Source organism: Motacilla alba, chromosome 1A, assembly GCF_015832195.1.
Source record: "Motacilla alba alba isolate MOTALB_02 chromosome 1A, Motacilla_alba_V1.0_pri, whole genome shotgun sequence".
Lineage (NCBI taxonomy): Eukaryota > Metazoa > Chordata > Aves > Passeriformes > Motacillidae > Motacilla > Motacilla alba.
Window position 1 is genome coordinate 12,641,090 of NC_052031.1, and position 17,544 is coordinate 12,658,633.

Consider the following 17,544-nt stretch of genomic DNA (forward strand, 5'->3'; position numbering starts at 1 on the left):
TGGCTTAGTGAGCTGATAGGAGAAATGAGGAAGACTATAAGGCATACTAAAAGTACAAGTACTTTCATGGTTATGTCTGAGAAAGTTTTACACCAGTATATAAGCCATTGCCATTGATTATCCTTTGTGCCACCCTTGCTCTTTTAACAACTGCTTGATGTCAGATGACTCATTGCTTTCAGCCATATGGGAGGAAAAATTAAAAAAAAACCACATTAGTATTCCATATGTGTATGCTATGTAGAGTGTTCTAGGACTGGAGAAAGTCTAAGGAAGAACTTCCTGGAGTCTGGAAAGGGCAGATGATAATACCACTTGGGAATCTTCCAGTGAGGAGGAAAAAAGCCAGTGCAGAGTTTGTGAAGAGTTTGGGTAAAAAATGCTTTGTGGGATTTGTCTGTAGTTGTGGTTGCATACATTATTCAAGGGAAATAAATACAACTGTGAAAAGCAACTTCTCTGGCTATGCTGATCTCTTGCCTGAAAAGTCAGGCAAAGTGCCTCATTGTATCTAAATCTTTAAAATAAATTAATTTCCTGGAAGCACATTAGCTGCACATGCATTTTAGATTGGACTATTACCCTTCTAGTGACATATTAAAGCAAATAAAGTTATCTTAAAAATAGGAATGTTTAGATATTGTGGTTTTGTTTGTTCAATGGGCAAAAATCTTATTAAATATTTTAAAATCGCTTGCCAAACATTAAATTGTTATATTCTTATTACCCTCATGTTTTGTCTTCCTGCTACTTGTCTGAATAGAACCATTTTATCTTTTTTAGGAATTGAAAGTACACAAAGCACTCCAGAACAGTACAGTGAGTTTGCAGGAGGCTGGACTGTTGCAGCAAGTTTCCAGATCATCCAAAGGTCTCTCATAATTTTGATCAACCCAAGGAGTCGACTAGTTGGTCACTGAACAGCATTTTTTTTTTCCCTGCACTGCTCAGGTACCTGTGGTCAAAAACCTCCTAAAACTTAAACACATGATTCAGCTGAACATGGATCATCATTCTGGTTCAGACAGATATAGTGCCAGAAGCAGATGTGCAAGATGTGAGAGCACAGCAGGTATATATGATACTTTTCTCTGCTGAGGAGATGCTCTGGTAGGTGGGATTGTTTAGCCTGAAGAAAATTAAGCCCAGGCAGGACCTTATTGCTCTCTACAACTACATGAAAGAAGGCTGGGGTGAGGTGGGCAGCAGTCTCTTCTCTCATGTAGCAAAGTACAGGACAAGAGGAAATGGCCTCAGGTTGCACCGGGTGAGGTTTAGATTGGATATAATGAAAAGTTTCTTCACTGGAAGGGTTGTCAGTCATGGCACAGGCTGCCCAGAGAAGTGCTGAGTTGCCATCTCTGGAGGTATTAGAAGGATGTGTAGATGTGGTGCTTAGGGCTGTGTTTTAGTGGTGGGCTTGGCAGTGCTGGGTTAACAGTTGGACTTGATGTTACAGGTATTTTCCAACCTTAATGGTTCATATGATTCTAAGAATTGCCTGCTTGGTCTGTTTGGAACAAGGTTCCTTATGTGCCACACTCTTGTTCTCAGAGCTTGGAAACAGTGGTTTGCAATTTTTGGTTTGCAGATGAAGCGAGAATGTGTATTGCTCTGTGTTCCTGTTTCATTCATTGTGCCAGGACCTGTCCCAAGGACCAAGTTATGCCCACATGTGGGATGGGGAAATCTCTTTATGTTACTTGTAAAGTGCTGTTAAGTGTGATTTGCTAAATATTAAAAATAACATTAATGTTTGCTTTAGAATATAGGTATTTAGTGGAAGAATTTGATGAATGATTTCATGTAAAGCCCACATGGCTTGAAAAGTCTAACATCAGAATTCTTTGTTGACATTATCTTTATTGAAGCATGGATCTTTAGCTTGGTTCACCATAAAGTGAAGCATTTGATTTATGATAATAGACAGTTCAGGGCTATAGGGGCATTATAACGTTGCTGGTGTAGATACAACTTTATCAGAAGATACAAACATGACCCGCAATAGAAACAAACACCAAAGAGAACACAATGAAACATTCACTGCTTACAAATCACTTCATTACTACAGACACCAAATGGCAGTTACTGTAAGTAAATCAGTTTCAGAGAACTGACTACATTTAGACAGGGAATTGGGAATTTCTGTTTGGGGCTTAATTCACAAATCCTTAGTAGAAAAAGTTTAATGTCAAGCATTTTTTTTTTTTTTTATCCACAAAACAATGCTAACCAACAGACATATCAAAGAATAAGACCGAAGGATATCAACGCCTTTACAACTACTTTTGCAATTATCTTCTGGATTAGGTACTTAGATGATTTTTTAAAATACACTTTGTAAGAAGGTAAATAGCCCAAAAATCAGCAGCAAAAATATTACAACAACAAAACAAGTAAATACAGTGCCAATGTGTCATGTTGTAGAAGAGAATACGAAGAGGACAAACAATGATAACTTAATCATATAAAATGACACAGCTGAAATACAGTGCACTTAAATAACTATGTAACAAAGAATGTTAAATTTTGTACTTAGTGTGTATGTTTTTATAAACATAAAATCTGAAAAGTCTTTGTGCTTAAACTTTTTTTCCTGTTAAACAGAATTAGTTGCTTACTTCCAATACTGCCACTGTAACGGATATTACAACAGATCACAATTTTCACAGACACATCAACATTAAAACATTTACCTATGAGAAAATAAGTCACTTCTCATTAGTTCACAGTGCGAAAAAGTGGTGTATACTCTGTCTTGAACAAGGCTTTCAGTTATTCATCAAGCCAGTTGCAGAAAAGTCCTGATACCAGATGCAGTGCTAGATTTAAAGAATGGAAAGCAACACATCACATGTTGGGAGGAAAAAAAATAAATTTCTTGTTTCTTCATGGATATCGTCTAAGTGACCTTCGTCTTCTGTTGTAGAAATGCCTGAGCCCATGTTGCCGTGAAAAATTCATCATGTAATTTTGTTTGCGAGTGCTGTCAAAGAGTGAAAGAAGAGTGTCAGTTTCTTTCATATGTAGTGTAAATTCTTTTCTAGCAGTGAGCTAGTGGGACTGATTCTTCTTTGTCCTTGCACGACTTTTCAGGTCTGTGCAAACTGGTGTGAAGAACACCCTTTGTTTGACTGCAAAGGTACAAGTCAATTGAGAATCTGTCCCACTTGGCTTTCAGTTACAGTAAGTTATCTTCGGGAAAGGTTAAGAGCTTTCAGCTAATGAAAACTGGTGCTGCCTAGGGCCAGATTCACTAAAACTGTGTACTTCATAGCATTTCTCTATGGGGGTTTTATACTCCAGTTATCCTTCTATCTTTGATCATTAACTGCTTTATCTTGAGAACAGAAGAAAAGTTTTACTCCACTTCATTATTTTCTTCTTTTACCTTATAGAAAGTGAAGTACAAGACTTTTAATCAGATTAATGTTTCCTTCCCCTATGCACCCTCTTCCAAAATCAAAGGAAGGTCTGGGAAATAAGCATCATCGTATCTGGCAGGAGACCAAGCAAGAGAGCCCAACTGCAGCTGAATTTAAGAAGGCATACTTGTTTGGAAGACCTACCTGGAGTACAAGGCCCATCCCACCTAATGTAGGGAAGAAGGAACTGAGGGAAGAAGGAACCATGAGAGGGCAGATCTGTGAAGACCTGCAATCAACAAATCTCCCATTTGTGGGTTCAAGGAATGTTTTCACTAGTGAGTTTTGTCTGTGAGTAAGAAGTGGATACTCATAATTTAGTAAGTCATACTTCCTCTCTAGTGCATAAGCTTATTTTTAGTGAATATGGCCCTTAGGAAAAAGGAGTAATTGTATGCTTTGCAAAACACCCAATTCTCCACAACCAAAACCAACCTTTGCTTTAGTATGCTAATTTAACCTAAAAAAATGTGTCTAACAAAATGATGCCCTTTTCATGAGCTAATCTTGAACACAATTGACTAAATTGATGAATAGTTGTCATGTCAAAGTCTAGATTATAAACCTCTAAGTAAATCCAAGTCATTTCCTGACTAGTTTTCCAAGGCTTTGCAATTTTTAATTTTTTTCCCCACTGGAATGTACATACAAGAATGAAATAAAGACCAGCTCCTGGTGACAATGAAAAAAACCAGATGTACACTCGTGACATCTTTTGGCACTGTCACAGTAAGGTAGAGCTCTAGATCATCTGGCAATTGAGAGAGGGGTTAATGTTGGCTTATTCAAGTAAAAAGGAAAGGTCTGTGCTGATTTGTAAGTTTTGTGTGAGAGATTGATAGTGGTGAGTTTATGTAACTTTAATGCCACTTGGTAGCTCAAGTGCAAAGCAGGACTGAACATCAGTTTTCATTCTGGTCCTTAAGTCATCAGGGTGGAAAGTCACCCTGGCTCCAATGCCAGCTGTCTCACTGATGAAGGCAGGAGGGAAATTATGACCCCAAACCCACTTCTGAGTGGCTGCCATTGGCCATGAAGCTTGGAGAAGTTCTTAATTTTCCCTTCCCTTTAATTCCCATTGCCTGGAAAGTGAGTGGTTCCTCAGACACAGGGTCTTCACAGCCACATCCCGCCTCTCAGGAGAGCATCCTAAGCACGAGGTGAGGATAGAGCACCTATCTGCTGGGAGAAGGCTGCTCTGCAGCCAAAACACAGCAGATGAGCCTGGGAGAAAGCACAGCCCAACTCTGAGCAGCTTTGCTGTTTGCTCTGGGAACATGGGACCAAACAGAGCCTGCCAAAGTGTTTGGCTGAAAGAAATGCCTTTTCTGGACCTGGTTAAATTTAGGAGTGAGCTTGGTTTTGCTAGCCTCAGCTTGGACAAGACTTGGACAGATCGGGAACGTGCTGAGCTGCAGTCCTTGGCCCAGGAGCCTTTTCTGTCCTGTCTTTGGTCTGCTTATGTCCAGCAACAGCTCAGCAGAGATGTTCAGGACTGGTTTTGGACACTGCTTTGTGCACCTGGCCTCTATTTCACTTGAAATGCCCAACCATTTTGTATCTGGCCTTAGAGGGATGGTGAAGATGTTTAAAACAATGAACAAAGAAAAAAAAAAAAAGCAAAAGAAATAATTGAAAAAAGAACACTGAACAAAGAAATGCTTACCTAGTAATATAGAAGGGATTTACTTATTTTTTTATGTATATGATTTTGTTCCATTGGAAGATGATCAAGGTATTAGAAATAAGCATATATTTATGTCTTACACTAAACACCATAGCAGTGCAGTGTGTGAAAAATAAGAGAAGTCTAAATTCTCAGGAACCCAATGTGTTTTTTTAACCTGCATTAATGTAGTTCAGACTTGTCCTCACTGACATGAGGCAGACTTTCCAACTGCTGGTTGGATGCCACAGAAGAACCTTGATGCCTGCTGTAGAAATACTATGATTTTCTACATAGAAATACTATGATTTTCACTCTTTTCATGGGTAAATATGCATACCCTATGCATTACAGTATTGTATCATACTGCACCACAAAATCAGAGTAGGTGTGGTTTTCAGAATCAGTGGCAACTTGAAGACAGCTTTGTCAGTGTGTAATGGACTGGTCAGCACCTGCTGAGCTTTCTGTCTTTGCTGTGCATTCACTGAACCATCAGTCAGTCAGAGAAGTTCAGATCCAAAGTAATTATCTGTGTATTACTGATGGAGTACAAAGCAAAAAAAAAAAAACCAATTAGCAGAAGTGACTGCTGTATAATCTGTTTGACAGTTTTGAGTGCACTACTAAAAAATAAACAGAAGATAATATTGCTTGAATTTATGCAGGAAACCCTAAAAAATGTTCCAATGCAGTACCTGGAGTTGTGCTAGTTGGATGAAAGCAATATGCAGCCAATGCAGAAAAGCAAAGACAAAACTATCTAGGGCTCCAAAAATATCTAGTGTTCCAAAAAATACCTACAATAAAGCAATTTATGAGAAGGAGTCTCTCTGGACTAAGTCTCTTTAGTGTTGAGTAGAGCATTATGTTTATTGCATGTTTCCTAAAGCACAATTTGAACTACAAGGTTGCAATTTCAAGTTTATGAAAATGGAACAAAACCAAACTGAGTGAAAAATATGAAATACGTAACCCCAGTAAATACTAATGTCTTTCCTTATTTGTGTGTTTTTAATTGATGGGGCACAAAACAGGAACAAAATAGAAACAAAAATATTTGAATAACAAAATTAAACATGAAAAAAGCCTTAGAACACAGCAAAGGTATACCCTTCAAGACTAGGTTTGGAGTAAATTTTGATGCTGAATTACAAATGCTTTGTTAGGCAGGTACTGTAATGGAAAAATCACGTGCTCTGGCTGAGGGCTCATATCAATGGCAAATATTCTTTGGCTTTGGTGGAGTCAGCACTTGAACCCAGAGCTCAGTAACTATCCTGGTTGGTGGTATCCATTAACTGCAGCAGCATAAAGCAGCTGGGTTACACAAAATGAAAGCACTACCTGGGGACACTGGTTCTGTGTCCAAGGGACAGCTGTGGCCATGGCTCCGTGCAGATTGACTGACATACACTGCCTGACTGCAGCTGCATCTCTGTGGTCATTTATTACAGAAAAACGTGGGAATTGCCCCTTGGCTGCCCATACAGTGCTCTGGGGCCCCTCCACTGGTAGGTCTCACTGTACCCTATCTGAAGCAGATGGAGAAGTCCCATTGCAGCCTTGGTGAAATTCCCACTGCACATCATTCCCACTGGCACAATCTACTGAACAATTTCTGCTAAGTTTAACTTCCCCCAATGCTCACTGAGGAAGTGCTGCAGGATCAGGGCCCTCAGGAGCTATGTGACACATCTCAGAGTATAAATGATTTTCCACCAACCCCTCACTGACAAAACTTTGTGAAAGAGCTGTAGCTGTAACAGAAACATACATTTAATACTAATTCAGGGAAAGTACTTACCTTATTCTAGTGTAAAACCAATGACAGCAAACAATGAAATACAACACAAGTTAGAAAATGCCTTTCAATGCATGCAGCACTGTGATTAGTCATAAAACCCTGATGAGGTTTAGAGGCAATATAGGACTTTTCGTCTCTTTTGAAAATAAAAATTGAACAAATTATTTCCTCAGCTTTCAAATCAATGTTTAGATTTTTATCTTCTATAAAATTCAGCATGCACTTTTTAGAAACATAATAGAAATGTAATAGAAGCACAAACCGCATCATATTAAATTTGGCATAAATGTTGTGAATATTCAGATAGTCATCTAATGTTTGAACTACTTATGTTCTTTATCATAAATATGTTGATACTTAATTTAAATGCATTTATCAAATCTTTGCTTATTACTAAAAAAAAGGAAGCTGATGAAAATGCTTTTCCACATGAGCACTTCTTGTTAAATCTAGAATACACAATTTGTATTTAATTATTCCAAAATCAGGATAAACATGCTTTGCACCAAATGCATCATAACTTCTCACTAAATCATTTGTGCCAAAAATGTGAGAATATCTCAACAATGAAGAGCATGGAGTGATGGCTATGGAGGGATTCATTCTGTTAACCATAAAATAGTAGGTGGGGATAACATTTCTGGCATTCCTTGCACAACTTATATTCCTATGGATCACATTACAAGTTTTGGGATAAAGAAAACGATATCAGACCCTTAGTGTTCATCTTATAACTATCCTTTATTTCTCAGTACCTTTGACATTTAATTAAGTTAATGAGATGTCTCTAAGGGCCTGCCCTATAAACAAAGATGGCAGTTGTGTAATGCACATGCAAGGAAGTGTGAGGTGTGTGTGCAGTGGGCAGGCTGAGAGCTGTGCTTCCAGAGAAAAACAATGTGCAAATGAAATGCAGAATTGGACATGGGCTCTTCTTAGGGCAGAAATACAGGGGTGCAGAAAAACACTCTTTCTTAAGCTTGGGATAAAATACTTTTTTATCCTAAGAAGAGCCACATGGAACACATGAGAGTTGGGCCCAAAGCTTTCTTTACAAATGGAGAGAAAAAACACTGCACTAATGAGGAATAATCAGCACTGGATTATAAAAAGGACTGGACAACTTAACAACTTGCATCCTCTCCCCACCACAGGACAGATATCAACTGTTGTTAAGTTGGCAAGATCAATCTAATGTATAACATTGTCAACACAGGTATTTGGTTTCACCTCTTTAAAAGAGGTGCTCAATTTAAGCTCATTTGCAGCTGCATCACAGTCTTAAAAATACTGCTTTTTATTGAGTCATTCAAATAGTTTGTTCAAAAGTGGAATGATTTTAAGTAAGATACAAAAGCATCCATCTTTGGCCTTTTTTATCACTGCCAGGTATTTTTCATGCATGTGCAATCTGCAGGTTGATCTTTTTCCCCACAGCAATTTCCTTGGGGGCAAAAAGGAATCAAATAAATGGCATCCTGAAGGCATGTTTGCTGGTGGGAGGATGGTGGCCCTTGACTCAGAAATTGGTTGAACTGAACAGTGTCATGCCCCTGGCTGTGCTTCAGCTGTAGCAGTATCTGCGCTACGACTCAGCAGCTAGGCCTGGGACAGAACTGATTTCAAGTCTTTGGATTGCTGAGAGGAGTTGGGCCATGAAAGCAGATATTCACAGATATGCCCCTGGCTTGAGCACTCTAGGGAGGAGCAGGGACATTCCCTGTTTTGGATGGGAAATAAAATAAAGAAAATCCTTATTTTCTTTACCTTCCTACAGATCAGCTCTCCCTGCTGGAGAGCTGGTTGCCCTCTCACTGCAGCCCTTAGCCTGCTCAAGGAGAGCGTGGCTCATGTGCCCATGGGCTGAGGAAAAGCTGGCACAGCACCTAGGTGTGCACCTGGGGCTGCAGGCAGCCAGGCCAACACATAGGCTGGGAAAATCAGAACTCTATCACCCCACAGGGTAGTGAAGAAAACACAAGAATGATGTGTGGAAAGCCAGGAATTTATCTCTGTCCCAAACCACACCTCCTAGTGTAGGTTGGCTCCTTGCTCTAACACCTCACAGGCTGAGGCTTGCCTGTTGCATCAACATGGGTACACAGGTCACAAACATGAAAATCTAGGACTGAAACCAGAGCCAGTGAGGATAATTTTGATGGTTCTGGAGAGGTGTATGGGTGTCATCCAGGTTGGGTGGTCTGAATACAGACTGTGTTGGACGTGGGCCATCAATGGGTTCTTATCTAGAGAAAGATAAGATGGCCTTCTGAGACCAGGCCAGAGCTCCAACAGAAATTACTTCCAGTTTAGGAGGCACAGATATTTCCTAAAGTATCCCAGCTTTGGGATGAATAAGCCAGACAGAAGCCTATCGACTCTCCAGTGACTCCCTGTAAAATTGATGGGAAGATGTAAACCCTGGTGATGGTTCAAGCTCAGGCTGTGCCTCTCTGCAGCCCTGGGGTGGCTATTGCCCACAGAGCTCTCCCCTGGCAATCTTGGTGGGAAGGGAGAGCACCCAGAGGACTCTGCCTCTTCCCCTCTTGCTGGAGAGCTGCCTGGGAAAGGGGACTTGTTCTTCCCAGGACCAGGCAGTGCTTCTGTACCCTTCACTGGAAAATGAAGGAATATTAAGAATGGAAGCCAAGTCCTATCCCTAGTACTCACAGTGTGATTCCTGGTAGCCCTGGTGTGTGCAGGATCATCTAGGGTGAATACTAACAGATATTGATCCAGGCTCCCTTCTGATAGCACTGATAGCTCCTCCCTGAAGCACTTCATGGAGGTGACTGAGTGTCTTCATTATTTAACAGGTGAAGAAACTGAAGTGCTGGGGGTAAAGTGACCAGTGTGAGGTGACCAAGTGGAATAGCAGAGCTACAGAAAAACCCAGGTGAGAGTATTTATTGATAAGGAAGTTGCAGGTTACTTGCAAATAAATTTGAGGAGGCCTAAAGAATATTTTGATGAATTACAATGTGCAGATAGAACTTAAGCAAAACAGAGGAGTTAAATGCAGCTGTCAGGTCTGAGCACATGCCAGTATAGGAGCCAAATGCACCATGGCATGAAATTCTGCCCTTCCTGAGAGCAGCATGTCTCATGTGTTGTAGTTAGCAGGGACTGGAACTCTACATCTGGCCTTTGGGAAATAAGGTGTCATGGCACTGTGTTTCACAGGACTTGGTAAGGGAGAAATCAGTCCAGTTTGGTCTGTCTTTCTCTGTGGATTGTACCAGATGTCACTTGAACAGGGTGGAAATCCTTTGTCTCTAGCCTGATATTTAGGGCAATTTTCAGAAGCTCTTAAAGCTCTTTAACAGTACTAAAATAATAAAAGGGAGGCCACTGTCTGCCCACCTGGTTCCTTCTTTTGCTAAGATGTGATTACTTGTTATGGCCATTCTAGTATAACATATCTCACATGACTTGTTACCACTAAACTTGTGTGTTTAGTCTACAGCCTGGCAGATCTCATTGTCAGAGAAGTTCTCCACATTTCAACCTCAGAATAACTTTTAAAAGATCTGTTTTATTCCTACTTATGGCCCCTAATTCAGTGCTTGGATTAATGGGTAACATTGTACTTTATTTTTTCTCTTACATGGTTTGTTCCATTAATTTTATTTTTAATTGCAAGGTAGAAAGACTTGTGAATATTTCAGAATGACCAGTTTCCCTTTCAATGGTTTCCTAAACAAGATGAACTTCCTGCAGGCTCATATTCTTCCATATCTTTCCTGATGCAGCATCATACAGCCATTGATTGACTAAAACAGGAATCATATCCGTCTCTCTCCTCTGTTCCTTCCAGTTTTAAGCTTAATGTTATGGAAGCAGAGCCCAGCAAGGTGTGTAGAAGCAGCGGAGGGTGTACAGTTACTCAGTGTTGGGACCAGTTTGGTTTGGGGTTGATATGAGTGCCATGCAAGCTGGTGCTTCTTGGTGGAAAGGAGAACAGGACTAACTAGCAATCAGACAATTCACTTTTCTACTGTTAAAAAACATTACTTGCAGTGTCTCTGCTAATTCAGAAACCTCATAGCTATAATTACACAGTCTGGAAGTTACTTAAGCCTAATTTCTCCATTGCTTGTTTTTAAATTGTTCAATAAAAAGAATGTTTGAACCTATCTATGGAGCAGGCTCGCCTCTCTTTGCCAACCACTGCCAGCGATGAGTTCCTGCCCGGGAAGCCACTAGCACTTCACTTCTACTGGAACTAAATTGTTAGAGAAAAAGCAGGTCATCTCTTCGTGATGCAACACAGGAAAAACGGGTTAGCTGCCAGCGAAACCCATCTCAAGAATGGGAGAATCAGGAGGGTGCAGACTTGGCAAAATCTTGACAAGGGGATGAATATAGAGCTCGGACCATAGGAACCTGATATAGTGAACCCTGTTTCTGAACAGTATCCTTCTTACTAAAAAAAGGAAATGAATAAGGCATTAGTTGCTAACACAAATTTTTAAGAGGCACAACAACATTACTTTGTGCAATGAACAATACAGAAGAATCTTTTTTATCTTTGAAAGGATATAGACCAGCCTTAAATGGCAGCACAGTGTTGAACAGGATATCCTTTCTTATGTCCCAGCACAATCAGTTTTTAATAGTCCTTGCTGCATTACAGGACCACAGCAATACTTGGAGATGATAAAGCCCCACTTTCCCTCCTGCATTTTTCCATGATTTTTTTCCACACACCCCCCTGCTGTGACACTTACTTTGTGTCCATCTTAACTACTGACTGTTGCAGTCAGGGCAGAGCATCAGGAAAGATAGGATTTTAAAGGATTCCCTTTGAGAAAGGATTCCCTGGGCCACAATGGTTCTTAATGAGCTTAATACTCATGTCATGCTGGAGAAAGTTCAGTGCTTTCTGAGGTGGGGTGGGATGAGGTGAAGCTGATACTCACAGGACGACTTCTACGTGGTCCAAAGCCCACTGATCATGACCTGTTCCGTTGTGACGGGGCTGCCACCAGCGCAGTAAGACTCCTTTCATTCGTGCCTCCCTGTCACACAAACACAAGAGCCTCTGAGAACTCCAGGCTGTTGGTGTTCTGCATATCCCTATCTATTCCCCAACAGGAACTGAGAGCAAAGTCAAGTTGTTTCTATGTCACTGAACATCAACACATTGTAGGTATAAAACACTTAATAGTTAAAAATGCACACAGGTAGGGAGGATGTTTTCCCCTTATCTTCAAAACAAGTATTCTTTCTGTTTTTCTTTTAAGTGCATTGATAAACACTAGCTTAGAATTTCTTAATCAGCCTTCCTCTTAAGTCTTCTTTGTTTACCCTCTTACCAACATATTTTCTTCAACAGTGATGCAAAGATAGGTTATTTTTTAGCAGAAATGTAACTTGTGCACTTAGAAGTAATGAAATGTGACTGGGTACTCACAAGGGAACGTTATAAGACACTCTTTGGGCTTGTATAAAGTCCTTTGGCTGATGCTGTGCAATTACTTGCCATGTAATTCCATTATTTACACTGTATTGGAGGAGCACTGCCTTATCTACAGTGTTAGGATCACTCAGATTGGTATTGCAACTGTCTGTTTGTGAAATACTTCCAATTTGCAAAACAAACATGATTTTGCTGTAAAACACAAAGAGAAAAAGTATTTTCAATATGCAAAATTATTAAAACAGGAGCAATAGTATTTCTAGGTTTATTGCAGTTACCTTATCAAAACTTGTAGCATTTTCAAGAATCATTACTTTAACATACAAAATAAACTGTTCTCACATCTTTAAAACACAGCTCCCCTTTCAAAATAATAGTTTACTATGTATAATTTATTGTTGCAGGCAGGATCCAATTTTGCAATATATCTGCACAAAACTGAGATGGATAAAAATGCAAACATGTAAATGAGTGTATGAAAAGTTTTAAAAGGACAAATAAAGATTGAATATAAGAAAGTGCCTAAATATATATATATATATATATATATATATATATATATATATATATATATATATATATATATATATATATATATATATATATATATATATATATATATAATATTCTACCCAGGTGTTCAAGTAAGAAGAGAAGAACCTGATTTATATCTGGCCCATTGGCCAATTCATCCTGTTTCTAATCTTGCTTTGGACAACTCAATATAAACCAGTCCTGAAAGCTGTCACTCTGCTAAGAGCCAGCACAGGCTGCTTACATTTGTTTTTCCATGGCCAAAGATGCTCAATAGATGAAAAACATCCTCCTGTTCTTTGCCAGGTGAATATAATTCTATTTGACAACTGAAATGAGAAAATGACCCTGTAATTACTAAATAACATCTTTAGTCATAACCATTGTGGAGGCACATACAAACATGGGATTTGTCTTATCAGATCAGGCACTGGTCCAGGCAGTCTGGTGTCCAGTCTTTGCCAACAGCTTCATTGTCAGTGCTGGCTGGCTTACATAGAGAGTGCTCTGGTGGGCATGATGAAAACATCTGACCTTTTCATCTGACATCCTCACTCTTCATCTCCCAAATCAAAATCACAAAGCATCTTGCCAACCCTAATGTTTTCTGCCAGCCACATCTGACTGCATGGCACTGCCAGGTCAGTCCATCCTCATCTGTACTGGCCCACATGGCTGCATATACATGTGAGGAGTTTCCTTTCTCATGAATTGTTAAAAGAGCTGTTTAGGCTCAAACTATTACCTTGCTCGCGTGAGATCCAGAGGCTTGGTCACAGCTTGTCTTATTTGACATCCGTTAAAATAGAGCGAATCTCCATGGGCGTAGGGTGCCAGCTGTCCACATCCATTCCCTATCACTCCCCCCTGAATGGTTTCCCAGTTTATTTCAGTGACTCTTTCAGATTCAAAATTATCTTTAATATAACTTGGCAGATCATGGCTAAAAACAGAGCAGTCATCACCTAAAAATGACACAATCAAGTTGTAAAACATGCAAAAATAGAAAAAATGGAGAAAATTGAGTTACAGGTCATAGTAATTCCTTTCAAGGTTGTGGCTCACATACAGTGTGAGGACAGCCTGAATATATTTCAGCAGATCCATTAATAATGTGCACATTGATATACAGCAGTCATTTTTATAAAATTGAGGCTAATTTTTACAGCATTATAACTTCAAGAACTGCAATACAGTTTCTCCTGTTTTGCACTGATGCCAGTAGGAGAAACCTCAAATTGTGGGTTGAAGGCAAATATGTCTAAAAACTCAGAAGGGATCTGATCTTATAAAGCTATGAGGAAGACATTAAACACTGGCTCCACTCCCACAAAGCACTTAGATCTTACCAAGGGCACTCAGGTACCATTAGGCATGTGCTTAGCTGCACTGAGGGCTTAGAGCAGAACACTCTGTCCTAATGGGGCACAGAGTCCCTTACAGATGCCAGTCACCAACATCTGGATCCCATTTGCTCATCCTCTGGGATGCACCCCTGGAAGGAGCGTGGAGTGGAAGCCAATTCTGGGTAATCAAGTAGCCATGTTCTGCCTTCAGTGAAGGCTGGCTGGACTTTACATACAGTGTCAGGTGGGAGAGACTGCTGACTCAGTACAGAAAGAGAAAGAAGGGGGAAAAGCTGTTATTTGGAGCCCTGACAAATAATTAATTTTGGATTTGTTACTCAGACATTCCAGTGATGAATTTGGACATGATACATCACTTTGTCTTTCTGTTTAATTTTGAGCTAGAGTGTGGTAGATGTACAGGAGAGAAATGAAGGAACGGAACCTTGGAATCCTTCGTCACAGATGCAAACGGCTCCAGTTGTGCAATACCCGTGGCCACTGCAGAGCTTTGGGCACGCTTCCCCAATGTACACGTGATCGATTGCCCAGCTCTGCTTCTCTAGTTCTTCTCCCTTCTGAATCCACCTGAACTGGGTTGCACTGCAAATATCAACATCCAAACATTGTGTTAGGATGCATAGCAATTAAACACATCTGTACAGCGATGTTCTAATACGCCAGCAGCAAATGTAACCAAAAATGTCATGTGAGGGGGCTGTGACTTCAATAACTGGAAAGACCCACCCTGCTACATCATTGGCAGTGGTGACTTCTATTAACAAAAAGCTTCCTGAAGAACATTAGTAATGTATCAAATTTAAATCTGCAGTAAGGAATTATTTTTAATTCACCAATTTTCCTAGTAAACCGTGCCAGCAAGACAGCTGTCGTTTTATAGGTCCACAGTGAGCTGACCTTTCATGAACCTACCTGGATGAGACATGGTCAGGAAGCTGGATAGTTATTCTTCTCCACATGGAGCTGTTGACAGAGTTATAGATGGTAGCTTCATGGAATTGAAATGGGGAGCAGCCAATGCTGTTAGATGAGGAAGGAAGGCAGTGTGTCTGGACAAGTTGCCATGAATCTGTCCTGGAGGAAGCAAGAAAAAAAAAAGAAAAAAGTTTTAGAACAACCGAAAAAATAATGAAAGGAAAACAGATTAATTCTAAGGGTCATGATATTGCCTGTCTTACTAAAGAAACACAAGAGATTGTCAGCATTAGTTTCCATGCTCTGGAGCCACAAATAAACAAGAGGTTAGGTCAAAGGACAGGTGCAGCCAGGGGAGATGTTTTGAGTGTTGTGGAGCCCTTGGTGGTGGCACTCCCAGCAGTGTGGTACATACGGCTGCTCTGGGCTGCATGGCAGAAGGATTTATTTAGGAGGCAGCTCCTTAGCCACTTTCTTACAGTGTTCATAAGAGTCCCAATAGAATTTGCTACATTTTCACCCACAGCTTTTTGAGAATGTGCCTTCATTTTTACAAATTATACCATGCTGCTATTCTACAGCTCATGAGGCAGTGGTATTGTTAGCTAGTTAAAGACCAATTTGGAGTTCAGTAACTCCTACTTCATGACAGCTTGGTCCTGTGTCCTACTGGTTTCCTGCAAATGTGTTTTCCTGTGAGCACATTTTAACAGAAACATGCTCATGATTGTAACTACAGGCTCAATGCCATGAATCTGTCAACATCTGGGATAAAATATAAAGAGAATTTATGGGAGTTATGTAGACAAATCCCAGTGCTTGCACATGGGCTTTGTTCAGATTCTGTTACAACATGAATAGCAAAGCATATTACAATAATTCATGTTACAACATGAATAGAAAAGCAAAGCTTTAATAAATAGAAGCTCTCTACATTTTTAATGTCATACAATTTTTTTCAGGTCTCTGTATTCTGCTGTCATTTACCTGGCATCCTTTGTATACTCCAGCATCACTGAGTGGAGGTCCCCACAAGAATTTGCCTCACAGCCAACCACGATCTATAGCACAAATAAAATAAACTGCTATAACAAGTCAGGTAGACATTTAAAATGATAGATAATCAAGTTATGTTCTCCTTTTTTTGTTTCTTTATTAGGTGTATGAGGGATTGTCAACTTAAAACTTGGGCAAAATCCATCAAAAGGGGTTGGAAAACAAAACACACAGTACTTCAGATACTGTTTTTACTTAAAGAATTTTACTTCCTTGCTACTGTGATTTCCTAACAGGATCCTAACACTTCATTTCTAAAGTCCAAATTAAATATCTAAACAAACATTTTTTCTGAAACAAAATATATTGTAGTTCCTTGGCATTTCCGAAAGTGAAGCAGTTATGAAATTTAAAATTCCTAATGATAAACATGTGGACATAAACTTTAAATCAGTCCGATTTAGGAACAAAATTATTCTGAATATTTAAAACAATAGACATAGTGGTTCCATATTGCAGTAGAAAGATAAAAGCACCCAGTGTACATTACTGATTCGATATAATACAATGCTAAATTTCAAAACCAAACAGAAGCCATGCTTAGCTGAGTTCTTAGTTTAGAAATAAAATCTTTGCTGTCAGCGGTGAAGAAAAATGGGAAAGAAAAACTCTGCAGTAAGAGTTTAGTAATATGAACTATTAAATGCTGATGGGTTATCCTAATTTTGGTCTTAAAATAGAGGAAAAAGATGATAGGCTGGGTAAAATAAGTATCTTGGAGGCAGTCTTGACATTCACTAATAAAAGGCTTCAGAGACTCCTCTTGTATATAATTTTTTTGGCATGCTGAATGGGGAAGCAGTGCTTTAGGGATTATATTAGACTGTCAATATAAAATAGGCAGTGACATTGAGAAAAGGTGAAAATATTGATCAGTGGAAGATGGTGAATTCTGGAACCATCTTGTCAAACAGAAAAGCAAGAAAAAAACCATAATAAGAAAATGGATTAGTATTTTGATAACCCTACTTTCATGTTAGTTCCTAGTTTAAGACTGGGTACTTGGGGAATGGCCAAGAACATTTCTGGAAAACAACTACTTGTTGCCTTTGGCCCTGGGTAGAATTCTAGCTTAAATCAAATTAAAATACTCAGATATGTTTCTCTGATGGTTTAGGTCATTTGCCATGACACAAGGAAGTGGAAGGGGCATTTCTATTTGAACACACTTACATTTTCCACATGATGCCCTTCTCCAGCCTTCTCCCTCACTTTTTCTGTTCCTTCACAAATTAGGGGAAAATAACTTATTCTGCACGGCATCTATTCTCACCTTAGAAAATAATTCCTACTGTATCTGATGATCCAGTCATTTCAGGAAAAAAGGTATTAGACTTCCAGTTCCTCTGACT

The 17,544-nt window shown here is 39.5% G+C and overlaps 1 protein-coding gene across 2 annotated transcripts in view; it reads right to left on the minus strand.

The window, feature by feature from the left end:
- Positions 1-1,843: 1,843 nt before the first annotated feature.
- The window catches only part of RELN (reelin), a 278,635-nt gene continuing 262,934 nt past the window's right edge, over positions 1,844-17,544 (minus strand). The window contains exons 58-65 of one of the 2 annotated variants that reach the window (XM_038155699.1): positions 16,124-16,197; positions 15,134-15,295; positions 14,646-14,803; positions 13,600-13,819; positions 12,315-12,512; positions 11,821-11,919; positions 6,899-6,904; positions 1,844-2,986 (exon numbers count right to left, since the gene is read on the minus strand). In XM_038155699.1, coding sequence (XP_038011627.1) covers positions 2,890-2,986; positions 6,899-6,904; positions 11,821-11,919; positions 12,315-12,512; positions 13,600-13,819; positions 14,646-14,803; positions 15,134-15,295; positions 16,124-16,197 — 1,014 coding nt within the window. In that variant the 3' untranslated portion in view covers positions 1,844-2,889. The remainder of the gene's footprint in view (positions 2,987-6,898; positions 6,905-11,820; positions 11,920-12,314; positions 12,513-13,599; positions 13,820-14,645; positions 14,804-15,133; positions 15,296-16,123; positions 16,198-17,544) is intronic. The other variant, XM_038155700.1, reaches the window with a different exon arrangement.